Source organism: Conger conger, chromosome 10 (assembly GCF_963514075.1).
Source record: "Conger conger chromosome 10, fConCon1.1, whole genome shotgun sequence".
NCBI lineage: Eukaryota > Metazoa > Chordata > Actinopteri > Anguilliformes > Congridae > Conger > Conger conger.
In genome coordinates this window covers 35,944,904-35,970,311 of record NC_083769.1, presented here as the reverse complement: position 1 = coordinate 35,970,311, position 25,408 = coordinate 35,944,904, and the positions used below count along the sequence as shown (strand labels likewise).

The window sequence follows — 25,408 nt, the reverse complement described above, 5'->3', positions numbered from 1 at the left end:
TGTGGTACCGATTTAGGACTGCATTGGAGATCATGGCAGGGGCTCGGCTTCGGCCGAGGCGTTATTGAACGAGCCCTGTTGATTCTCCTCATTCTGCAGGCTTTTTAATGCAAGCAAAACAGATACTGTACGTTCTCATTGGGTTATAGGCTACTTTTTGCCACGTCGAATAAGGTGAATCACTGTATTTGATCAATCAATGAGAGGATTTCATCAAAAAGTTTTAGGGTGCAAAATGAATGAAATGTTAATACAATGAGAAATAAATTACCTTGTCAAAAGAAATTTTATTTAAAACTTTAACAGTCAACTAGAACATTGCTTCCGGGGGGGTGTTCATTCCAAATAAAACTAATATCTTGGTTTGTGCACACATGCGTACACCCCACTGGCCTGTGCCAGAAACACATTTTCACTCTGTTCTGTGTATTGCTCACAGAGTGTGCATTATTTAAATAGAAGTAGGTACATGGTATGTGTATGCTCAAAGGTTCAATAAAAAAATGGGTAATTTAGGAGAACGTTAGTATTCCCCCAAAATGTATAAAGGTTGTAGGTTGCCTGGACATTAGATAAAGGGAAGGAATTAACAAAAGCCAAAGTGTGCAGGGAAACCGGGAGAGCTATATCGGCCTCGGGAAGACTAAGCGGGGTGTGCAGACAACTGGGCATTTAGAATGCCTATAGTTACAGAAATGAGAAGTGTGTGTGTACCTTGAAACCAACAATGTGCAAAAGCAACAAAATGGTGCACCATAATCTGAGAAAATACATGTAGAATTAACCCCTCAAACATCGGACTAAAAATCTTGTACAACGCTATCCGGCCAGAACTTCTCAATGTCAACACAGTTCATTTGCACATCCCATGTCAAATCAAAGTCCAAGTTTCAAATGGACTGAAAAGCCACTCCGAACTGTGAATATAATGACAGTTCAGGGCGGGGCAAAAGAAGTCGACTCCCCTTTACAGATCCCTTGAAAATATATTACCAAATTCTGAGCAGTTCTGACTCGTAACATAACAAAAATAATTGCAGTGCACCAAGCATGTCTCAACAGCGAACCCCTGAGACAGCCAGCACAGGACTACTAGCTTAGCAACAGCATTTAATGAAAACATTACAGCAACAATATTTCAACATCCTAATCTCCACAACAAAATGGAAGGGGGCACTTACGAAAATATCCATCTCTAGCATACTATTAGCCCTGAAGTGGGTCAAAGGGCCTTATCCTGCTGTGGCAATTCATCAGGGTGTAACATTTCAAACAAAAAATAATTCCTCATGAGACACACAGTAAGATGGGCAACTAGAAAAAAAAAAAAGAAAAAAAAAAAAAGCTTGACAAACAGAATATGCAGAGAGATACCTACATTTGCAACTCAGTTTATATGCCTGTATGATTCCATAAGGAGAGGGAGAGGGGGTACCACAGGGATCCAAGCGCTGCATGAACATGCCAATGACAGGTCTCATCGATTTATGCCGTTTTTTGTTCCAATCAGACATACAGAGCAGGGATATACGGTTTAAATTATATTTTGAAGATTTTGTGCCGTTACATGCGCTCATATTGTGTGCTTATGTACCAAAATGCTTTGGCAACTTTGTAAAGCTTTTGAAAAGCAAACTAATGCTGGTCTGAAGGTGAGAGAGCTAGACACAGAGAGACACAGAACACACACAGGACACAGCGCTCATTTAAAAACATTCTCTCAGTAACTCTATTTCTGTATTAATGTACAACCGTTGAAAATTACAGGGGGTTTTTTATTTTTTTTTGTTTTTTTTTGTTTTTTAAATTTTTTTAATGACCCTACTCTATTAACAGCCATTTCTCAAAAAAAATGGAACAATGTGCAGGAAAAATTAAAGGACAGAAAAGTGGTGGAGAGATTAGATGAGGAAGATTAGAATGTGCCTATTTGTCCTGCCCTCAGTATGCGTCAAACCCTTCCATTGTGTGAGTGTGTGTGCGTGTGTGTGTGACTGTATGCGTGCGTGTGTATGTGCATGAGAGAGAATGTACGTGTCTGCATGTGCATGTACATGTATGTGTTGGTCTTTTGTCAGAGGATTATTACATCTTTTTTGGCATGGGGGTGGGGTGGTGGACTAATGCGCTCGTGCCATTCGGAGACTCAGGCCTCCACACTTCAGCAGAGCGAGAGGGAAGCGGGGAAGAGGGGGAAGAGGGGGGGAAGAGAGTGATGCAGCGAAGAAGAGAGATGAACGAAAGCACAAAGAAGCTTCTGGGGCCGATCGGAACCAGAGACCGGAACTCAGGTGTCGTGGAAATCCTTGAGCAGGGTGCGTCTCCTCTGCTCAGCGATGTGCATCTGATTCTCCAGGTCCTGAGAGACACAGAGCGACAGAGGGAGGGTCGGAGTGAGTGAACGCAATGCAAAGGTACTCAGCACCTTCTATTCCTTTTTCACTTCACAAAACTCATGACTCAAAACCAGCAATTTAAAGAACTGGTTGACAGGTATAATAGCCTCTGTAATCCAGAAAGTCTGTACAAGAGTCTTTAAGGAGGGGAGTGCCCTCTGCGGTATCTATATATTGTGCAGCAACTAGCACAAATTTTATGATGACAATGTATGAAAGTCATGTGACGTAGTACGTTTCCGTGACTCTCCCTCACCCCTCTGTCGTTGGCGCTCAGCTCTACTTCTCCGACTCCTCTCTCATAGCTGTCGGCTCGTTCCACCTTCCAGGACAGGTTCTCTATCTCAGCCTCCAACTGCGCCTGCTGGTACTCAAACTGAGATAGAGATAGGGATAGAGAGCGTGAGAGAGAAAATGAGATAGAGACAGAGAGAGAAGAGGGTGAAGAGTGGACAGAAGACAATATAAGCTGCTTTTCAGAGATGAATGTGTCACACCGTGATCTACTGTTCTGCGTCGGCCTTAATCCCATGACCAACATTCGCAGACAACAAAGTTGCTTGGGATGTCAAGATATGGATAGAAGCTTTTGTAAGAACTCCTATATGCAATCAACCCTTAAAAACACCAACCGTACACAACGCAAACACTTCTTACCAGTTTCTTGCGGGGTCCAGACTCCATGTAGTAGGCGTAGGGGTAGGTGTACTGCAGCGTGTAGCGACACTGTGGACAGGAAAGGTCGCTACAGTCTGTACTCATCCCACCAATGCCAAACAGCAGTGTAGAGCCGTGTGTGTGATTACTGTGCTTCTCTGAGCATTCTCACAGCATGTGTATAATTACATTCCTTTCACTGATGCCCTTATCAAGGAGCCATCGTTACAACGCAAGTAGGTGAGTGTATACAATACGATTACAAGAGCAACTGTAGCTTGAGAAGACTAGTAACACTCTTATAATCATTACCAGTCCAACAAAATGCAACAGCATCACATGAGTATTGAATGAAATGAATATTAGTATTAGAAATGTCTATGCTCTTGGTTATTCGATTTCCGAAGAAATGCTAAAAAAACAAAAACAAAATGAGGGCTTGGTGTGGATGTAGCCTTGGGTATGTGCACAGTGGAAATGCATGAGCTTAATGCCCAATACCTTGGCCAGCAGCTTGGCAGCATTCTGCATGTACTGCCAGTCAATCCAGGTGCCGAGATTGTTCATCACTCTCTCCTGGATCTTTTCCTGGATGCGCTGGTAAGTCTGCGCCTCCAACTGCAGGCTCTTATTGTGGTTCTCCCACTGCAGACAGACAGACAGACAGAGACAGACAGTCAGTCAGTCAGTCACCACCTGGCACTCAGATGGACACATACTGTACCCCCTACTTATTATACTCCAAACTGAGCAGCTTCAGACAATTTCACTGTCCTCTCTCATCTCTCAAGTGAAGGAGGCATTTTCAGGCGTTTATTTGTATGTTGGCCCTGCTGTTGTCATGCTTTAAAAGAGGAAGGTATTCAATGTGTGTGTGTTGAGCGCTCCCCCTCTCACCCTCTCGAAGTAGAAAAGGTATTTCTTCAGCGCCTCTCTGGCCTGGGCCTGCTGACTCTGGTTAACGATGTCAGGGTTCTCCTTGTAGCGGCTGCACTCGTAGTACTCACTGCCATGGGTCTTCCAATCCCCTAGGCACATCCAGCAGAAATCTGCACACACACACACACGCGCGCGCGCACACACACGCACACGCACACGCACGCACACGCACACACGCGTGCACGCAAGGACACGGAGACATGTTGTGAAATTAGAGATCAGAAACTGGATGCCGATGCTTACTTTTGCTGGAACTGAGCCAAACCATGCTGAAATGATCATCAGCTGGTTTTTCGATAGCATTTGTTCCAAAAATAAATAAATAAACAAACAAATAAATAAATAAATAATAAATAAAGATGTTGGAGTAAAGACAGCTGCTCACCATGCTTGCACTTGGAGCATTGCTGAAAACAGAGAGAAAAGACACGTCAGGAAAGGAGCGCACACCCGAGTCTGCACTTATCTGCACTGAACCTCTCTGTCTCCACAGTGGGACCAGCAGAGCCAGCGCGGCCCCTGGCAGTGATTAAGAGCACCAATGCGCCTCTATCCTGGGGACATGCGGTGACTACAGCCTCCCAGATCAAGGCCCACCTGTGACAGCCTGCACCTGTGACATTTCTGCAGGTATAAAATGTCAGGCAACAGAAGCCTGGCACGAAGGCAGGGGCACAAACTGGAGCACGAAGGCAGGATTGTGGCACATAGCGGTTCCTTCTATAAATGCTTTATATCATTTCACACTCGTCTACTGTCCTTTTAACTAATAGGGTCATGGGATGTTCACACAACAGTCACACTCAAATCAGTGTCTCAGTTTTATACATAAAATATTTTGAAGGCAAATGAAATCTAATACAGTACTAAATTAAAGTTCTGTAAAAATTAAGTCAAGAATGTTTCATGGGAGGTACAGTCGGATTGTAAACTGAAGTAGGTTCAGTAACTGATCAGATCTCTCTAACAATGCTTATACTAAATCCACACAATGCTTTACAGAGAATTTAAAATACTTTGTTGAGTTTTAGTCAGCACACCACATCAAAGCAATAGCAGCTGGTAAGAAAACACGCTCCATATCTTGAGACGGGAGCATTACAGGACTGAAGAACATCTCCAGCCTGAGGGCTGTAATGAGCCGGAGCTACTTGTTGGAATTTGAAGTGGAAGCAGAGGCTGAGATTCCTCCAGACCAGTCCACAGAGAGAGACTTAATCAAGCCTGCGTCTCGTTCAGCAAAAAAGAATGCAATGAATACGAATTACTCTCTCACAGAGAGGGCTTGCTGCTAGTCTGGAGATTAACAAAATGGCTGCATGGGCACGGTCACTCACCATGTGGTTGCAGCCTCCATTCTTCTCAATGCAGATATTGCACTTAGGACACTGAAAACAGAGAGCAGGAGAATTACTGCCGCTGTGTGTGCGTGTGTGTGTGAGCGTGTGCGTGTGTGTGTGCGTGTGTGTGCACATGTGTGTGTGTAGTATCGTGGGTTACTGCATATCCACCCGTTAGCCCTTCTCTTACATCTTTAGTGTGCGCGCTGATGTAGTTGGCTGTCTCAGAGTCATCAGCACATTTGGTCAGCCACTTCCGTATGGTTCCGCAGTCTGTCGGAGCATGGTACATCTGCCTACACTTGAAACTAAAAGACAGGTAGAGTGAACACACAAGCACTCACAGTAAGCACCCTGTTAGTTTGACTTCATCAGTTTTTATGAGGACAAGCAGATGCATGTGGGGTAGTGTGTAGAAATTGAACAAGAGCCACGTCAATGTGTGCATGTGCTGTGCGGGGTGTGTGTCATGTGGGTATGCGTGTATCCATCATGTACAAGTATGATACGTGTGTTCGTGTTAATGCTTTATGCATGTGCCTTTGTTTGTGTACTGTGTGTGTGTACGTGCACATGTGTGTACACGTGTGTGGATGTGTGTACGTGTGTGTGTGTACATGTGTGTGTACGCTTGTGTGTACGCGTGTGTGTGTACGGGTGTGTGCGCATATGTGTGTGTGTGTGTGTACGTGTGAGTGTGTGTGTGTGTGTGTGTGTGTGTGTGTGTGTACATGTGTGTGTATGTGTGAGTGTGAGTGTGTGTGTGTGTGTGTGTGTGTGTGTGTGTGTGTGTGTGTGTACACGTGTGTGGATGTGTGTACGTGTGTACATGTGTGTGTACGTGTGTGGATGTGTGTACAAGTGTGTGTGTGTACATGTGTGTGTGTGTGTGTGTGTGCATATGTGTGTGTGTGTGTGTGTGTGTGTGTACATGTGTGTGTACGTGTGAGTGTGAGTGTGTGTGTGTGTGTGTGTGTACACGTGTGTGGATGTGTGTACGTGTGTACATGTGTGTGTACGTGTGTACATGTGTGTGTACGTGTGTACATGTGTGTGTACGTGTGTACATGTGTGTGTACATGTGTGCATGTGTGTATGTGTGTACGTGTGTGTGTGTGTGTACATGTGTGTGTACGTGTGTGTGTGTGCACATGTGTGTGTGCACATGTGTGTGTGTGCGCGCATATGCAGCATCTCCCTCACCAGAAGACCTCGCTGCAGCGGCTGCACTGCACTCTGCGGGCCCGGGGCTCCTGCACCTGGATGACGATGGGACAGTCCGCCCCAGGACACAGCTGCAGCTGGAAGTGACTCTGTGACAGAGAGAGGACAGCACAGGGCATTCATTTCCATTCTGCGGAAAAATTCACAGATGACATCACTCCCCGCAGCACAGCAGTGATGACATCACTCTGCGCAACAACCCAACCCAAACAAAATGGCAGCAGGAGAGTGTGGCTCACAGCTTTCAAAAACAATGTATTCTATGCGATGCACGGAATGAAGCTGGCCATCAAAAATGCTACAGTACTTGGTATTAAAATTAAATATGGATTTTGATCAGCGTCAAGCCATCATAAATCCAGGTATTTTCATTGTAAATCCAAAGCACTATGATTGAAAGTTCATATTCTTAAAATGGAAAAAGTATAGTCATAAACAGGGCATCAAAGTTGTGTGGTAGCAAATAATTTCATTATATATAATGATCCAGCCCATCTTAGTTGGGTATTGGCCTGCAATGTTGATTAAATCTCTCTTCACAGTTGTCCTGAAGTACCCCAGACGTTTTCAGTAAAAAATATTCCAAGCATGAACAAACTCTTAGCGTGAAGAAGTACTTCATTTTGTTACTCTTAACTACCTTCCGAACTATCCTCCAAGATATGGAACTCAATTACCCAGATATTTCTACTCATGTTCTCTCATCCCGGACAGTATAATAATGCAGTAGCATTATACAAGTTTGCGGGTACGAAGTTCAAGTGCTTGCAGGTAAGGTCATTACAATTCTAACATGCCAAGAAAACATACGTTTGCTGAGGCTGTAGATAACTGACAGACTGATAGGGTGAGATCATTAAAAAAAACTAGGAGACAACTAGCTCTGCAAGATTAAATTGCATAGTAAAGCAATGCATATTGGGGTACTCTTTGCATTTTTTTTATTATTTTGGTACATAGGCTGTGAATATAAACAAGCTAATATGACAGCAGCCTAACTGCCAAACATTAGCTAGTTAGCTTGTATTTAACGATCATATAAGCTGTATACAGTATATTGCACCAGCTATCTAGCTAATAGTTAATGAAAAGAAAGTAGTCACAACAACCTACCAAACCAGGTGTATAATATATATTAGAAATACAATGCAAATAAGAACTGTGAATCAAACGGGGATATACAATGGTGGCCACCGATTCACCAATAAACTACAGCTCTATTCCCAGAACTAAACATCAGAGAAGGTATAACACAATACAGATACACGATACAGACCTCCACATAGTCTCTGAAGAGGTAGCGTCTGTATTTCTCCTTCAGCTCCTCGCCAGGAAGCAGCGGGAGCACAAAGTCCTCTGGCATTTGGAGGGAACAGTCCTGAGCCATGCACGAGATACCTGCACACAACGCATACGTAATCAAGCCATGCAGATATACAAGCCACATCTATACAACGTCCTCCATTTCAGGAAGCACTGAAGGTGAAGGGTAGCCCCTATTTCTTCTTAGCCAATTGATGTTCATATACAGTTAGGCGTTTCCATTAGTTGGTCCAACCCATGTATGTGTATGTGCTCCACCGTTTCTTATTTTGAAGTAGTCCTGGGAAGTTGTCCTGGTAAGGTGTCTCATATAACCATGTATATTTGTCTTTTATGCTCACTTCAGTGTCACATTGTTTTAGGATATAATGAGGATGAAAAGGTTTATTGTTAAAATAACAGCAATCGCAAAGCATGCAAATTTAAATTATTTTTATTTATTTTTTTACAATTGGACAACATCAGTCACATTACTATGGATCAAATATTCATCATGTATAATGTTAATGTGAACATCTTCAGTCTAACATCACATCTTGATAGAAAAGATGGAAAACTAATCTAATAAACCTCAATATAGATGGGGGTACATCTAATTGCCAGAAATGTGATAATGTTGTCAGCAATTTCAACATCTACTTTGATCTACTATGAGGTGGAGAATACTGTTCATTACCTACGCAAATACCAGCATCCAAGAATGAGTTTCCTTGTGTTGGTAAAACAGAAATTAATCTAAATAAATCATGAGATTAGTTGAGTAATCATTCCGGAATAATAATTTGACCTTTTGGGAGGCCGGTGTTTAAATGTTAAGGACTGCTTTCATCTTCCGTTACTTCTAAGCATTGGGATTTTAAGATCAAATTGGATATAGCTTTCCTTCCAAACTCCCCAGTAAAAGACTACCTTGACATAAGTATGGACAAAAAATAGCCTGTCAGTCAAAGTTCGGCACATCTTTTAAAGAATCTTTTTATCTGCCTTCTAATTCTAGGTCATAAGTTGGCCAATACAACAAGGAATATGCATTTGCACACTCAAAATGATGAGCAAGTTGTGAAACTCTTAGGTCAGACAGCTTCAACCCCCCAGTAAACCCCAAGGCACTCACCCACTCCTACCCCATCCTTAACGAGCACAGTGCAGTGCTGTTCCCAGCATGATTTGCAGAAGGAGTGCTGACAGGGTAGGGAGAGCAGAGCATCCTTCCTCACCAGCTGCAGACACACCCCACACTGCAGGGACTGAGGGGAGGCCTGGGGAGAGAAAGACCGTTCACACACACACACACACACCTCACAAACACGGACACGCTCAGTCCTGACACACTGACACTGAGCCCTGACGCACTGACACTCAGCCATGTCACTCACCGGCACAGATCTGCAGGTGCTGGGCTGGACCTGGGCCTCACACAGAAGCTGAGAGGAATTGGACTTGTACCTGAAACACAAACTAGAAGTCAGCTTCCATTGGTGTTGCTGGTGTGCATCAGTGTGGGTGCCTGTGGGTGCCTGTGTATGGATGCACGTACGCATGTGCTTACCTCTCCAGTATAACAGACACCTGCCAGTGAAAATGGACCAGGATCAACTTTGCAACAGCAGGCAGAACCTAGAAAGAGGGGAGAAAGTATAAAATATGAAACACAGTACAGCCACCTTCCCACAATCCTAGCAGGGATCCCCGGTGAGAATCCAACATTCTCAGCAGACTAAAACAAATGTCCACATACAAGAGGTGAACAATACAAGCATTGTACAGGGGTGAGTTTCCCGATAACGTTGTGTCTTGAAAATGCAAATATACTTCACGCACAATTTCAAGCCATTTTCAAGAAAATTTTGTGTTTCCCAAAACATGACGTGAGGAGGGTTTTTCAAGAGTAACACTAAAGACTTACTTGAAGTTCCCTTCAGTTAACTCTAGAGGTGTGCTTACAATACGACATCAGGACATAATTGAAATTAGACAGCCTGCCCAGTTTACCAAGGCAGATAGACTAGCATTTAATCAACAAAAATGTAACTTGCAGAAACAGTAGAAGATTAGATCACTTTCACAAAACTACTCATGTCTGAAAAAGGCGTATTTGCAGTAGGGGACATAGTTTAAGTAGCCTGTTCAGATTTTATAGGTTTTATATGTAATTATATTGGCCGCTGTCATTACAAAGCCTGAAAGGGACTTAACATGGCACACAAAATAATAATCCCAGGATGTCATGGAAAAAATACACATTTCATGGAAATAATACACATTTCACATACTACTTGAGTTGCGACATGGTGCCGGAAACACTCGTAAAATGAGCAAATGTCTTGAAGATATACTTCAAGACATTCTTACTGCTATGACATGCTTCGGGAAACTCACTCCAGTACAAAATGTGATTTCAGATAAATAGAGCCCATTCTTCACTTTGGTTTTTCCATTTCATGGCCCATCATTCAGTCCCACACTTAGATCTCTGCCAACCTGGCAGTTCCATGCATCCCACATCCATCCCTACCTTTAGAGCACTGGCCACACTGTTAACCTCATCTGTCAGGACTTTCTGGCTCTCCCGGTAGGAGAGACAGGTGAACAGGTACTCTTCCGGATCAAAAGCGTCGGCCCCCTGCTGTTCCACGTCAGTGGCGACACCCTCATAGTAGTCCGCAATATCACCCTGGTCATCCTCCTCTCCGCCTTCATCCTCTTCCTCCTCAGAGTTCGGGCCGAAGTCGTCCTCGTTGCTGTCTGAAGCCTGGCTGTTCATGTCCACGGACATTCCCTGGAGCCCACTTTCACTGACCTCCACTGATCTGCACACAGCACTCAGTAAACTACAACCCCCAATAGCCTCTGCTCAGCAGCAGCGGAAAAAGCAGAAGAAGTCACACTGCCAGTCACTCATGAGGTACTCTTGAGGTGGGCTGACTGAGAGGATATAAATACCTGCTGGGGAAGAGAAGAAGGGACAAAGGTACAGAACAAACACAATGGGGGTGGGGTGGGGTGATGGGGAAGAGGAAACAGAAATGGGAGGAGAATAGTACAAAGTTAATAACAACAACTGACACAATCAGAAAGCAATCTAAATATATCAATAAAATTTCATAGGTGTAAGGGTGTCTGACAACTCAGTCAATTGCTGAGTAAAGTAATCGTATATGTGCTTACAGCATACACTAGACATCCACTAACTGGGAGCAAGATGGTAAAAAATTTTATTCAGCACAACATTCAGGATAGAATACAAACGAGGGGAAAAAAGACAGTTGAATGTTTTGATCACAAAAAAGCATATGATACAAAAAAACCTTAAAAGCAAATTTACCTGATACACAAACTTAAACCAGGAAAAGTGTACTACTAAATGCATTGTCACAGACATGTCAAACTATTTTAAACTAGTCAATACATGTGAAGCAAATGGCTAAAACTAAAGGACTCCAATATATCCTACTGCAGATTAAATAAAACAACGTTCAAACACGCGTGACCGGATAATTAGTCATTCGACTGGTAAATGTGAAGACGGTGGGGGGGACAGGCATACATAGTACACACTCAGCATTCCTACAGTCACGCAAAAGTTATTTACGTAACGCTTTTAATGCTTAACAACAGATGCATCATCAGAGACACATAAGGCATGACGGCAGCCGCATGAGTGACAATGGCAAGATAAGCCATCAATAAATCCAACTAGGTAATAAATAGATAGCAGCACAAAATAATGCCATGTCGTACCTAAAAATTAGGGTTTAGTTTGGCCACCACTAGTTTAACATAGCTAATAGTATGACAAAAGGGTTGTGACTTAGATGTAACCTGGAAGCCAGGACAAGTGAAAATGTGCCCAGCTAGTATCGCACAGGCCAGGGCCAGTGGGTGCCATCGACCCACGACTCCCTGCCTCGCATTCCGTTCGCAGCTAAAAATAACCACTTGGGCATGGTAACATAAGGTATTACCGTTGTTGGGTGATAACGGGCCAACTCCGCAGAAGTACCGTTAGCTAGCTGACTAACGTTACAGCGAATGATTACCTAACTAGCAACAGCCGAGAACGTAGAGACGGCTCCTGGCAATTACGAAGCCGAAGGGTCGGTCTGTTTGTTAGCTCGCTTGCTATCGCAGTCAATGCATCACCGTACCAATACAACTCCGTCGCTAGCAATGAATAGGAGATAGAGCTTCCTTGCGCGAAGTTACATGAAATCAAAAAGCCAACTGTGATATTTAATCCTTATTTAAGTTCTAATGGAAGACAACATTGCGAATATAGCAGGCTTTGTTCAACCATCCTCCATCGTCTCGCCGCTACGATCTGTAACCTCTGCCCCCGACATGGCAAACGCCTTACTCCGGCCCAGGGATGCACATGTAAACAAGGCCCTACGAGGCTGACAACGACCTCAGCAGGATTCTTCAGATGCGTTTCCTTTCCCAGCCCGACAATCCCTCTTTACTTACCTCTGGGGCCGTGTTGAACCGCCTCGCTGTCCGCGACTGGGATACTCAGAATCAGTTCGGTTCGGCTTACCGAATCGAAGCAAGAAGGAAGACAGGAACTACGGGGGGATTCGTATGAGACGTCACTTCCGTCTCCGATTGAGGCGGACTTTTCGAGCCGATCCAGGATCAGCTTATCCTATTTTAAATGGCAGCCAGTGAACTAACAGGATTAAACAGATTCAGCGTAAACTGTTGTGGATAGAACCTGCGCACATATTTTAAGACTTTATATTTTGGTTATGTGGGCTGGAACTTACTTAACACTGCTGAATGAATATTGTCCGATTATTTAAATCACATTTGTCCACAGTTTTCACCAACACACCTGCTAATCTTTTAATTTCACAAGATGGCATTTCAATGAAACAAATTGGTCCACATAACCTACACTTTTGCAGAACACAGGTAGGGTGTAAACTAGAATTACATATTGGGACTTGTTTTGGAAATAATTATTGGTTTCTAATGTTTAAATGCAGGCATTTAAATAATTGTTTTTGCATTGTAGACCACTTGCATGTTGTTGTCTTATACTTTTTTTGTTGTATTGTATTTTTGGCCATGTATCTATTGAAAAACATTACCTCAAAGGACTTTCTGGGTAGACCTTTCATCTATTGTATCTACTTTCATTTGAAGGTTGTATGGCTGGAATATTTGTGTAATCTTGGTTGATAGTGGCTCTACTGACACCCTTCATTCGGGTAAAAAGTTGTGTGATCTTCTCTCTTGTGAAAATGTCTCTACATTTTCCTCCTTTGAGACTCTGCAAGAGAAACCAATCTTTGGGGTAGCAATGAGCTACAAATTGTCAGAGAGCAGATTGAGCACTGAACTTGATTTTCTTTTTAAGTTGGCCAAATGCTACAAATTATTATTTAAAGGTAATGATACAAACATCTGTTGTTTTGGGAGTAATAAAATAAGTGCAGAGTAATACTTAAATAACTACCCAGTAAATACCCAGCTATACAAATTAATCAGAGGGAATTCAGGAATTTGCCCTGGAAATTAACATCAAATAATGTATTTCATGGAAGAAACACATTTTCTTACACCTTTCAAAGCTGCAAAAATAGAGTAGTGTGTGCTACAGTTGTGTATGTCTACTTCTCTGTATACCAAAATATACAGTAAAATCTGACTGAGATATACTAAGTAACAGGGCACTTGAAAAATAAAATGAGAACATGGGTACATGAATTTGATTGTGAAGGATGCTCCCATGGACATCCCTGTGTCTGCCAAGGTCATATTCCTTAACAGTGGAGCATATTTGAATTTACACTTACTGGCTCTTGAGAAATTGACCAAAAGTACATATTGTAACTCAATGGCATATGGCATCTTGTTGTAGGAGAAAAATTCAATGACACAGAATAACTGAAAAAACAAGTTTTTGTGTTTACTAGGCAGTTGAATCATTGTTGCCCTGATACTGCAGCAAATACACCACATTCTAAGCCTACACCAAATACCATCCATTTTTGGAATTCCAATGCAATTATTTAAGAAAAATCATTAACAAAAATATTTTAAATCAGTAAAAAAACAGTCTCATTGATGAGTAATTTGGACAGTCATGATTGAGTCATTTGTAGGGGTGGAAAGTTGGGTAAAGGGGAGGGCTGATGAGTGTACAGGTACATCAGGTATATCACCTATAGACATACTGTACAATGTGTGTACAGTATGTCTACAGGAGCATGTTGTTGTGTGTTTTCACATTTTCTCAAAAGGGAAGAGATGTTTCTGCTGGCCCCTTTTCTCCCGTTTGGTTGTTGGTTTGGTTTCTGACTCTTGGTCATCCTGTCGGTTCTGGGGCCAGGAGCTTGCCAGGGCCACTGCAGTGGTGTCCTCCTCACCAGAGGACAGTCCTCTCTCCCCCTCCTTGGCCACTGACTGCTCTGGCCTATGCCTCCCGTAGCGGCGCTGCAATCGTTCCCGGATCAGCAGCCCTTTTACCAGCAGAGTCCAGTGGTCCAGAGCCCGCTTCTCCCGCTTCTGCAACACCCAGATCACTGCATCACACACAAACCCCTACATACTAGACACCCGGATCACTGCATCACACACAAACCCCTACATACTGTACACCCAGATCACTGCATCACACACAAACCCCTACATACTGTACACCCAGATCACTGCATCACACACAAACCCCTACATACTGTACACCCAGATCACTGCATCACATACAAACCCCTACATACTGTACACCCAGATCACTGCATCACACACAAACCCCTACATACTGTACACCCAGAGCACAACAATTACACACAGTCATACAAAGTTAGCATGCAAAGCACTAAGTTAGCATACCTTACACACCCCCGGACCACTGCATCATCATCATCACAACCACGCAGGTACATTCATAGCACTACTCATTCATACATGTGCATCCAGAACACTTACATCCACACACGCATGTATACCTAGAGCACTGCATCACATTCGTACACATGTACATCTGCACATACTGTAGATAGCACTGCTTAAGAGTTTGTCTCTCTGTCTTTTGCAGGCATGTACGTGCACACACAGCCACGTATGCACACACACACCTCTCTCTCTTTCTTCTGGAGGATGTCCTGTTCATTCTCCCAAGCAGCTTGCAGCACCTCCTGATACTCTTCACATACGATGTAGCCATCAGTGCTGGAAAACAAACACATTAACAGTAATTACACACACACAGCCACACAGCCACACAGCCACACACACACACACACACACACACACACACACACACACACACACAAAGGCCTTCTGGAATCACAGACTACAGACACAGGTACATTCCTTACCATGAAGACCACTTTAGAGATCTTTTTTTTTTTTGCTAATTCTATTGAGACTTCAGGCTGGTCCCCACCATTTATATCTGCTGCAAAATATGTGTGTGTTACAATAACACAATGATACGTGCAGTTCATGGTCACTGCTGCTCAAACTGTACAAACAGTCGTCCGCACTACAAAGGCACATGGCTGGAGGGAGAAATATTTAGAGCAATGTCCCTGGGGGAAGCAGGTGGGTCCTGCATTTCTGTGGGGATAGTGTGACCGTGAGGCCATTTTGGCTCAGATGATGTGGCTTACTGAGGAGTGAGAATGGCACAGTGATGGGACGGATTGGGGAAAATGGCTGCATTAGCAACCCAAGCTTGTCAGATAATGGGATAAAATGGAAGAGACACTTTTTTGCAGAGCTGACAGCTGCCTTGACTCCAGAGACACCCTGCTATCAGTAAACCTTGACTTGAAAGCAGACAAAAATAGAAGGCGCATACAGCGAGGAAGGACATGTGATTTTGTTTACTTAAGCGCAGATTAAGACCTGATTAAGATGGCAAATTGGCCTAGCTTCCACATATAGCCTCCCCTATTTTAGTTGTCCAGTGGAAAGGAAGATGTTGTTGTAGTCATACAGAGCAGTCTGTATGTATTTGGACAGTGACACATTTTTGGTTTTCGCTCTGTACTCCAGCAAGCAAACCTGTACTCCAGCAAGCAAACAGGTGAACCTGGGTGAACACTGTAGGAATTACAGCCCTTTTTATACAGTCCTCCCAAATTTTAGGGAACCAAAAGTAATTGGACAATTGGCGACTCAAATGTTTCTTGGACAGTTGTGTTAAGTTTCATCATTAGTTATTGCATAAAAGAGCTAGCATAATTCAAACTGGCTGAATTTTGGAATTCAAACTAGCTGGCTAGTCTTTTGAAATAATTCTTTAATAGTTTAATTTTCATCTACCAATGTCTATGAACCCTGCAAAAAATATACTGTTTTAGTAAAGAGTATCGTAATATTAAACCTGGCATTGTATGGAAGTCTAAATTTTGGCATCCTGACAACTCTATTAGAGATATTTTTCTTGTAAAACTGCAGGACAGTGTACCTAAGAGAACTGATGCGGTTTTAAAGGTGAAGGGTGGTCATAACTGCCCTTTATGGTAGATCTTTCAATTATTTTTCAATATTTAGAAACTTTTCATTATACTATCATTGATCTTCGCTTCGTGGAATTTTACAAGTGCCTACAACTTTTGCACAGTACTGTATGTAAGCACAGTGTTTAGGCAAGCTTACACAGGGTGGGAGAAGCCACAGTGGAAGTCAAACCCTGTGACCGCAGACGCACAGTCGATGCCCAGCTTACGGGCGACTTTGTGCAGGCAAGGCAGATGCATGTGAACACAGCCCACCGGCAGCATACACGGCCGAAACAGGTAGACATTCCCGAAATCATTACGAGGCACCTGGAACACAAACACAATCACACGTCAAACATCATGCAGTTACACAAACACAGCTCATATTTAATATAAGCTACCTACAGTAGTCCAGTAACACACACACCTGCACGCACATACAGACAAAATAAACAGCAGACCAGTCACTCACACACACACACATACAAAACAATTAAATGTGTCAGATAATGCTGGTTGAGGGGGCGAGACCTTGCCATCCACTGCTACTGGGGGCTGGTACTCTTCGGTTTGCCAGGGACCGAACAGCGCCAGGTCATCTTTGTCCTTCTGCTCTGCTCCTTGCCTTGCTTTCCTCGCCCGATTGGAGAAGCCCCTCACCATCTGAGAGAAAGGGGGTGAGCACACTGATAATACTCCTCACCAAAAATGGACCTATCACAAGCACACCCCTGCCTGCCAACAGCAATGACCCACATTTAGCCGTTTGCCTGCCTCTTACCTCTGGGGTCCCCTGGGAAATCACTGGGAGAACAAGCTATACCTGGACTCACCAGTGTCACATCTGTCCTAAAACAGTGCGGTCATGCAGTGACTGACTGTTCCAAGACTGTCAGCTGCCCTAACTGGGGTCGGTTACCACTGACAGTTTTAAATTCAAAACATATTGCATATTAATATTTATTGTAATCACAAGCTTTGCAATGTCCATTGCATCAGCTGTAAAACATTTGAGCATTTGAAAATTGAAGATGAAATAATATCACAAGCAATATTACAAAGCAACTGTTCTGCCTGCCTGTTCTGAGGCACTGAAAGCCCTTTACCACTGTACACCTGGCACCAGGCAATGGTCCTTTACCACCGTACACCTGGCACCAGGCAATGGTCCTTTACCACTGTACACCTGGCACCAGGCAATGGTCCTTTACCACTGTACACCTGGGTAGCCTGTAGCGTAGTGGTTAAGGTACATGACTGGAACCCGCAAGGTCGGTGGTTCGATCCCCAGTCTAGCCACAATAAGATCCGCACAAGCGTTGGGCCCTTGAGCAAGGCCCTTAACCCTGCATTGCTCCAGGGGAGGATTGTCTCCTGCTTAGTCTAATCACTGTACGTCGCTCTGGATAAGAGCGTCTGCTAAATGCCATTAACGTAATGTAATGTAATGTAATGTAATGTAAATGGCACCAGGCAATGGTCCTTTACCACTGGACACCTGGCACCAGGTAATGTCCCTTTACCACTGTACAGCTGGTACTAGGTTAGCTTGTTTAGTTCAGGTTCTGGACTGTACTCCATCCTACGTATATTTTTCATGATTAAGAGAAGACAGGGAGACCTGTGCACATCATCATCACTCATCTTTAACGACAACTACATAACTAAACAGCCCGTTAAACCAAGGCCATTCACTTGATGTGAGCACATATAAGCACACAGAGTGACATCATCATATACAGCGACAGACAGGTGGCTGCACCTTGTATGGCTCCTCCCCCAGACGCACTGTCCTTGCCTCCTTCAGCCAAGTGTCTCGGGAGTGCAGGGTGTGAACACAGTCCCTTCAGAAATGAGATATGGTTACATAGAACGCCTATAGTCCCTTTGGACAGATAAATGCACACACACACACACACACACGCACACACGCACACACGCACACACGCACACGCACACACGCACACGCACACACAGGCTGTTACCTGGAGTAGACGGCCTCGCCTCTGCAGTAACCCAGGATGGCTGCTGTGGAGGGATATATCGCCTCATACTTCAGCAGGTGTCTCTTCAGAGCATACAGTGGGTGGTTCTTAAACTCAGAGATGGCTGTGGGCAGCGGTTTATCCAGAAGCTTAGCCTGAAGCTGGAACAGTGAGCATATACATTTACATACATTTAGTGCATATACATTGTGTACACGTGTAAATGCATGTGTGGGGATTGCTATTTCTTCTCTCTGTTTTTTTGTTAATGATTGAGTGAGCAAATGTGAGTGTACATGAGCGATTGTGATTGATATTTAGAATTTGTGTGTGTGTATGTGTGTATGTGCAGGTGCTGGTGCTTGAGTGCTCACAGGAGGGCATTAATTAACCCAATAAAGACGTGATGAGATAGGTATGCACAAAGGACAGTGTGTGAAGGATTGTGTGGTGTGTGTGTGTGTGTGTGTGTCTCACCTCTTGGTCCTCCCGCTGCTCTCTCTGAGAAGCAGGACTGCGAAACCCACAAAGAGTCTCCTCCCACCACTCCGGTTCCACCCGACGCTTCCTGGATGATGTCATCCAAGTGGGGTCATACCTGGAGCTCAGGTCTTTCAGGCACCCATCCCCATCCACAGCCAGCACGTAGCTCATAGGCTGGGTGGCTCCCCTGGTGCACTGCTGGGGCTGCCCCATGCTTGTCTGCAGGACATCCAGACACACCCAACGACCCACCTGCTCCAAGTACACCTCCAGCCACTCATCAGCCCCCCTGCCTTTCCTCCTTCTACTCATCCCCACATCCTCACCTTCCTCCTCCTCCTCCTCCTCCTCCTCCTCTTCCCCCTCACTGCTTGCTTCCTTCTTGCTCCTTTGTCTCTGTGGAGCCCCGCCCTTGCCCTTGCCCCTGCCCTTCCTGCCCCGCCTCGTGTGGGCCCTCTCTCCGGAGTCCTCGCTCTCCTCTCCGCTGGAGAGGTGGAACTCCTCCTCTTCGCTGGACCTCTCCCCCTCACTGCTGGGCTCTTTGTAGGACACTTTAGAGGCCACGCTCCGCCGCCGGGAGTTCTTGGGCCTCCCCCCCGCCCCCGGGTTCTCCTTCTCTTTTTCTGCCGTGCTTCTCCGCTGCCTCTTCCTGCCTGGGCCCGCCCCGCCCTCACTGGAGGCCCCCGGCCTCTTCACCCCAGGAGAGAGCTTGGGCTGGGAGGGGCTCCTCTCGGGGGTGCAGCCGGAAGTCTTGGCCTTGTTCTGAATCAGAATGGAGAGTCATTCACAGGCAGACACATACTATCCAACTACGTTACTTCATTTCTACTGTATCTGAGTGAATGACAGAAAAGTACTCTTCAGCGAGAGGTATGAAAACATAATTCATCCAGGGTAAATCTCTTCAGTGTGAAGAGCCCATTTGCACTCCTGGAGTGTACTGTAATTAGGGGAAGGGGTGGCACACCTTGGTAGAAACTGGCTTCAGAGGAATAGGTTGAAGTGACAGCACCAGTCGACAGAACAGCTGCAGTGATCGCAGAATAACCAGGAACACCTACAAGTAGACCAGGTCATATTACACCATGGTACTGCGTAAAATCTATCCAAGCACATCTAAATAAATACATGAATGCATTATAACATTTACATATTATTATATTTAATTAGACACTGTACAGTGGGCCCAAGAATTATTGGCACCCCTCACCAGCAATGCACAAACAAGGCTTAAAAAAATAATTATTATAGAGAAAGGTAATACACCAACATGTGCCAAATACTGTACTTTATTAATGTTTCAATGGAAACAACCAAAATCATAACAGTCATTTAATAAAAAATAAATTTCAACAAAATCAAGGTTTCAGAATTATTGGCACCCTTCACCAAGTACTTAGTGCAACCACCTCTGGCAAGGATAACAGCATGGAGTCTCTTCCTGTAATTTTTGAGGGAGGGATTTTGGACCATTCCTCTTTGCATATCCTTTCAAGATCCTTCACGTTCTTGGGTTTGTGCTTATCAACTGACCTCTTCAACTCAGCCCACAGGTTTTCGATTGGATTGAGGTCTGGTGACTGAGATGGCCATTGCAGAACGTTGATTTTGTTGTCACGGAACCATTTCTGTGTGGATCCTGAGGCGTGTTTTGGGTCATTGACTTGTTGGAAAGTCCACCTACGACAAAGTCCCAGACTTCTGGCAGAGGGAACCAGATTTTCAGCAAAATTGCCTGATACTTGCTGGAATTCATTATGCCATCAATCCTAACCAGTGCCCCTGGACCTCTGGAATTAAAACAGCCCCAAAACATGACTGACCCACCACCATATTTCACTGTGGCTATGAGGGGCTTCTCCTTGTATGCATCTCTGTTCCTACGCCAAACATACCGATGCTGTATCTGACCAAAACGTTCAATTTCGGTCTCATCTGACCAGAGAATCATGTTCCTTGTTCCAGTCATAATGTAAATGACGTTTGGCAAACTCCAAGCGCTTTCTTCTGTGTCTTGTGGTCAGAAAAGGCTTTCTTCTGGCAACCCTTCCAATGAGGCTGTGGTTATGGAAGTGGCGTCTGATGGTGCTTTTTGAAACCTGGTGACCCCAAGATGCCACCAAGGCCTGCAATTCTTTCACTGTGATCCTTGGGGATTTTGTTGCTTCTCTCACCATTCTCCTCAGTATCCTGGGGGTCAAGATGCAGTTGCGTCCTCTACCCATGAGATTTTCAACAGTTCCATATCTTTTGAACTTTTTTATAATTGCTCTGACAGTGCTCAGTGGTATATTCAATCGTTTGTGAATGTTCTTGTAGCATTACCACGTTTATGAAGGTCTACGACCATCTGCCTCTTTTGAACTGCCAATTCTTTTGTTTTCTTCATGGTGTTGGATGACAAAGGGATATTGCATGTGTGTTACCTCATTTTTATATCCTAGTGAAACAGGAAGTGATGCAATCACTCAATACAGTTCCTTAACACATAGATAAACTTAAATAAGTGGAATTTAAAACCTGGTTTAATTTTGGTAGGTGTTATTTACAATAATCTTTAAGGGTGCCAATAATTGTGAAACATTGATTTGGAGGAAATTGATTTTTAATTAAATCAGTAAATGATTTTAGTTGGTTCCATTGAAACATTAATATAGCACAGTATTTATCACATGTTGGTATTTCAAGTTTGTCTATAAATATGTTGTTTAGAATTTTTTTGAGTATTGTTTGTTCATTTTCTGTCAAGGGTGCCAATAATTTTTGAGCCCACTGTATGTGTTCACAAATACAATTCAAAATGTTACAAAATATTAGCTTTCTTTGCCAAGTCTCCTATACTGTAAAAAGCATCAACGCAGATTGACAACAGGCAGTCATTTTTTAAAAGGTACATTTTTAACTGGAACGTACATGGGAGTCAAATCTTTCTGTCCAAAAAGACAGAACCCACAACGACAGCAGAAAGATAATATTGAATATTATTGCATATTACTTACTACACAATAAAATTATGGGAGAGAAAATGTTTTTTTCATGCACTTACATGGGTCATTTCCTCATGATTGCGGGCAGAAAGGGTTTCAAGCCTCCTTTCCAATATCACACATGGACTGACCCCCTGGTCCTGGGGCAGGTCTGGGGTAAGTGTAAACGTCGCCCGAAACCTGGCGGTAAAGAGTGAAGCATGATGGCAGGCAGACAGCAGACATGATCAACAGCATACAGCAGCCACGACAGAGAAACAGTTCACTTGGAATAACCAGGCATTTGCCTTAACCATGAAATGAGTGCCATCGGTCCCTTACCACGTAAGCAGCCTAGAAAGAAAAGAGACATCAGCCTGGTCAGGGGTCACCACGGTAAAGTGAGCTGGCACCACAGAGAAGCCAATTGCCAGCAGGTCTGGTTCGCTGCATAGCCGGTTCCGGAAGGTTCCATTGGCCACTAGACACAAGAGGTGGACCTGAGAAACAGATGCAATGTGAAACCACAGGAACACAGCCAACCACCTGATGACAAGAAAGACTACAGAGTAAGCAGTGTGCTACACCCTCCTATCCATGATCCAGTTCCTTGTTTGAATACAAGGGTGAATAAATTGCCTATGACAAGGCAAAGTGTATTCTCATTGAAGGTACTAGGGGGCAAAGGGTCTGGTGTTCTGCCAGTGTTGCTGTCTGCAGAGGTTGTCATCTTTAAAACCTTTTCTCCTTAGCCTTTCCCTTAAGTGGTTTCCAATTATGCCGGTAGAGGGTGCTGTTTAACATGTTACAATTATTTTTTTATTATTCAAGTTACAAAATATAGATTTGGTTTAAAACTGGAGAAGTATATAAGTTCATCATAGTTCTCCAGTAAAAATTGGAAGCATAGATAAAAGACTAAATTAGGAATGTTCATGGTGTCAGGATTACCTTATGTGTATCCACAAGCACTTCTTTGTTGAAACGGTTCATCATACGACGCAGGTAGGTCTCAAACTCTGCCTCCCTTTTCTCCCTGGAAGTCACAAATGTCTATAAAGGTTGCCATGGTGACAACAGCTTCTTTCAGAATGTCACAAATAACTTCACAAAATCTCTCCACTAGTTTAATCAAACAATTACATATAAGACAACAGGATAATGATTACCTACTGTAATTTAAAAAATGACAAACCATGACAATGTATGCCACTGGAGAGAAAAGGTGGTTTATAGTACTCCAGCACAGGTTGTCGTTATAGAATGGGAACTTGAATAATTATGATTATCCTTGTTAGTCAACAGCTGACAGTTTGCCAGATGTTTTCATTTGTCAATACAAAACTTGTGTATAAACGTGGATAATTCTCATTAATGTTCTGCTGAAGCTATTCAGGTTAACTACCCTACTCAAGGACACAGCCTTTGAGTTACAAACCTAGTTCCCAAACTATTATGTTACCCTACCACCCACCAAACCCAGGTCTGGCGAAAATCCAGACCAGGAGGGACATTTTTAGTTTATTCAAAATCATTTATGTTTGTACAGGAAACAGCCTCATCAGCTGCATCCTATGCAGATGAATTGCAAAGTGAAATCAGACAGGCAGGACTGTGGCTCCTCTGTGCCTCAGTGGACCATGCTCCCCCAGGCCCACCCCTGCTTACTTTCTCTGTCTCTTGCGAGCATGATCAGGGGTTTCAATCTCGATCTCCACAGGCTGAGAGGGTAGCACTGGCTCCACTTGTGCACATGATGGCTCAGTCAGTTCTGAGGGGAAAGATCAGGGTCACAGAGATATAATGGTGCAAACATTTATACATAAACACAAGCACTGAGATTATTATTTCAAAGGACACAGATGCAAACACATACACACAAAGTGTCAGAAGAAGTGTGAAGTCCTACCTTCTACATCTTCCCACTCATCATCGTCACTCTCTTCTTCCTCTTCCTTTTCCACCTTCATCAGTGTTTCTGTCCCCTCCAGGAAAGGAGTGGGGAGGCCATTGTCATGGCTAGCTGCGACTGGTTGTTTCTGATTCTGGAAGTATTTGCTGCTGTGCTGCCCTGTTTGGTGAACAGGTTTTGACCTGCGAGATTTAGGTTTGTATTTTCTTAGAACAGCTTCCTCATCTGCAGAATCATCATCTGCCTTGTCTCCATTCTCTGGGGAGAGACAAACATCTTCCTGTAAACATCACCCCTGTCCTGCTGAGATGAAATTGAAAACACCAACAAACTTATCATAAGCTTCAACGTTTTCACCATTTTCTTGCACACCAGATAAGGCTGTTTTCTTTTTATGAAGGTTTTTGTGTCCCACCTGTTTCCATCTACATATTTTCTATGACCTTCTGTTGTGGTAAGACCACAAACACATAATGCTTCTTCAAGAGCAGATGCGCTTATACCACTCTGTGAGCCAGTAGTATAGCTGTATAACATATATATAAAATAACATATTATAACATATTGAAAAAAAATAAACACTGACCAATACGCCCTGTGACATGTATTTCGGCCAATGTAGCTACTATTTTAACAACACTACCCAGCAGAAGTTGACTGAAAGCACAATTTATGCACAAGCTTTTTGGTCCATCTTGGTCAAAGTCTCGTCTGTGCAACGTGAATAAGGGCTGAATAAAGACAACTAATTTACTCGTTTTTTTGTTTTGTTTTTACACGACAAATCAATGAATGATTTCATGAATGTGACACACTTTCTAATAACGCAGAGATTAATAGATTAAACGCAAAAGTTTGCTTGTACAGATTTGGTTCCAGCACAGCAGCCAAGCATGGCATAGCACCTGCAAGCACAGAAGCAAACTGACAGCGCAAGTCGCAGCGTATACAAGTCTTCGCTGATGTATAGTGCATAATAAACACATGCCAACCAGAGGCCAAATATACGGTACCTGAATTTGCTTTGCGCTTTACCCCTGCAGCATTGCCCTTTGTGATTTGTTGCAGCTTCTTTGTATTCGTTTTAGCCACACGATCTGCAGACCGTTTCTGCTTGGCCATGTTAACATGAAACTTCTCAAGAATTATGAGTCAAAATGTCTATATAAAGAGCTAAATAACACATCCACATGTGCACGAGTTATAAATGTTGGCACGTTGGCTATGGTTATTTAACTTCTCTGATTGTTTCATAACCATAACCCTAGTGGTCGCGACTAGTGGTCGCGAAGTCGTAGAGACCGTTCAGAAATTACGTCATTTCCATTTCCTGTGCATGACACACAGGGTTCTGTCCGTGAGGAAACCTAAATATTTTGTGTACGAAAGAAACAGAAAACGACTATGTACGCTCATATCATGTCGTTTCTCGTTTACTTAGTATGTTTAATTATTTCACGAAGGAATATTGAATATTGAAATATTTTCTGTAAAGGGTGCCGCGTGGTCATGACTGAATCACAAAGTACAATTTAATGACGAAGGCAAAGAGCCTTTGGAGGGATTTCTCCATACTGTCCCTCTTCATCTTTAAATTTTTCCTAACGTTACCTGGGTAAAATTAGAAAAATGCTAGCTAGGGCATACTGTATAAATGTTAACCTTTATTATATTGGAGGATGCTCTTGGTAGTTGCCTGTGTATTAACAAAAATGTACATGTGCATA

The 25,408-nt window shown here is 43.5% G+C and overlaps 2 protein-coding genes across 4 annotated transcripts; both read right to left on the bottom strand.

Moving 5' to 3' along the window:
* Positions 1-1,097: 1,097 nt before the first annotated feature.
* Positions 1,098-12,497, bottom strand: arih2 (ariadne homolog 2 (Drosophila)). Of its 2 annotated transcripts, none has more exons than XM_061258353.1 (15): positions 12,347-12,497; positions 10,395-10,825; positions 9,429-9,496; positions 9,256-9,325; positions 8,994-9,138; positions 7,833-7,954; positions 6,536-6,645; positions 5,523-5,640; positions 5,330-5,380; positions 4,378-4,399; positions 3,951-4,102; positions 3,555-3,698; positions 3,054-3,122; positions 2,653-2,772; positions 1,098-2,359 (listed from the first exon to the last, which is right to left on the bottom strand). In XM_061258353.1, exons 2-15 carry the CDS (start codon positions 10,653-10,655, stop codon positions 2,288-2,290), a joined length of 1,524 nt encoding a protein of 507 aa, XP_061114337.1. In that variant the 5' UTR covers positions 10,656-10,825; positions 12,347-12,497; the 3' UTR covers positions 1,098-2,287. The 2 variants fall into 2 exon arrangements, with proteins under 2 accessions (XP_061114337.1, XP_061114338.1); XM_061258354.1 differs by having other exon boundaries at positions 10,395-10,822.
* Positions 12,498-13,768: 1,271 nt separating this feature from the next.
* xpc (xeroderma pigmentosum, complementation group C) lies at positions 13,769-25,007 on the bottom strand. 2 transcript variants are annotated; one of them, XM_061257712.1, is made up of 15 exons: positions 24,695-25,007; positions 23,679-23,939; positions 23,438-23,540; positions 22,721-22,805; positions 22,112-22,269; positions 21,850-21,970; positions 19,771-19,860; positions 18,798-19,565; positions 18,321-18,481; positions 18,098-18,179; positions 16,867-16,998; positions 16,493-16,662; positions 14,962-15,055; positions 14,079-14,392; positions 13,769-14,036 (listed from the first exon to the last, which is right to left on the bottom strand). In XM_061257712.1, the coding sequence occupies exons 1-14, from the start codon at positions 24,801-24,803 to the stop codon at positions 14,111-14,113; spliced, it is 2,616 nt and encodes an 871-aa protein (XP_061113696.1). In that variant the 5' UTR covers positions 24,804-25,007; the 3' UTR covers positions 13,769-14,036; positions 14,079-14,110. The 2 variants fall into 2 exon arrangements, with proteins under 2 accessions (XP_061113696.1, XP_061113695.1); XM_061257711.1 differs by having other exon boundaries at positions 13,769-14,392.
* Between the last annotated feature and the right edge of the window lie 401 nt (positions 25,008-25,408).

Coding starts and splice junctions, on each gene's coding strand:
- arih2 (XM_061258353.1), bottom strand. CDS start 10,655: ATGTCCGTGGACATGAACAGCCAGGCTTCAGACAGCAACGAGGACGAC. Junction 4,103..4,377: donor ATGCTCCAAGTGCAAGCATG/GTGAGCAGCTGT, acceptor GTGTGTGTGCAG/ATTTCTGCTGGATGTGCCTA. Junction 3,123..3,554: donor CTGCCAAGCTGCTGGCCAAG/GTATTGGGCATT, acceptor TCCTGTCCACAG/TGTCGCTACACGCTGCAGTA.
- xpc (XM_061257711.1), bottom strand. CDS start 24,803: ATGGCCAAGCAGAAACGGTCTGCAGATCGTGTGGCTAAAACGAATACA. Junction 22,806..23,437: donor GCTCGCAAGAGACAGAGAAA/GTAAGCAGGGGT, acceptor TGTGACTTCCAG/GGAGAAAAGGGAGGCAGAGT. Junction 14,393..14,961: donor TCCAGAAGAAAGAGAGAGAG/GTGTGTGTGTGC, acceptor TGGGTGTTGCAG/AAGCGGGAGAAGCGGGCTCT.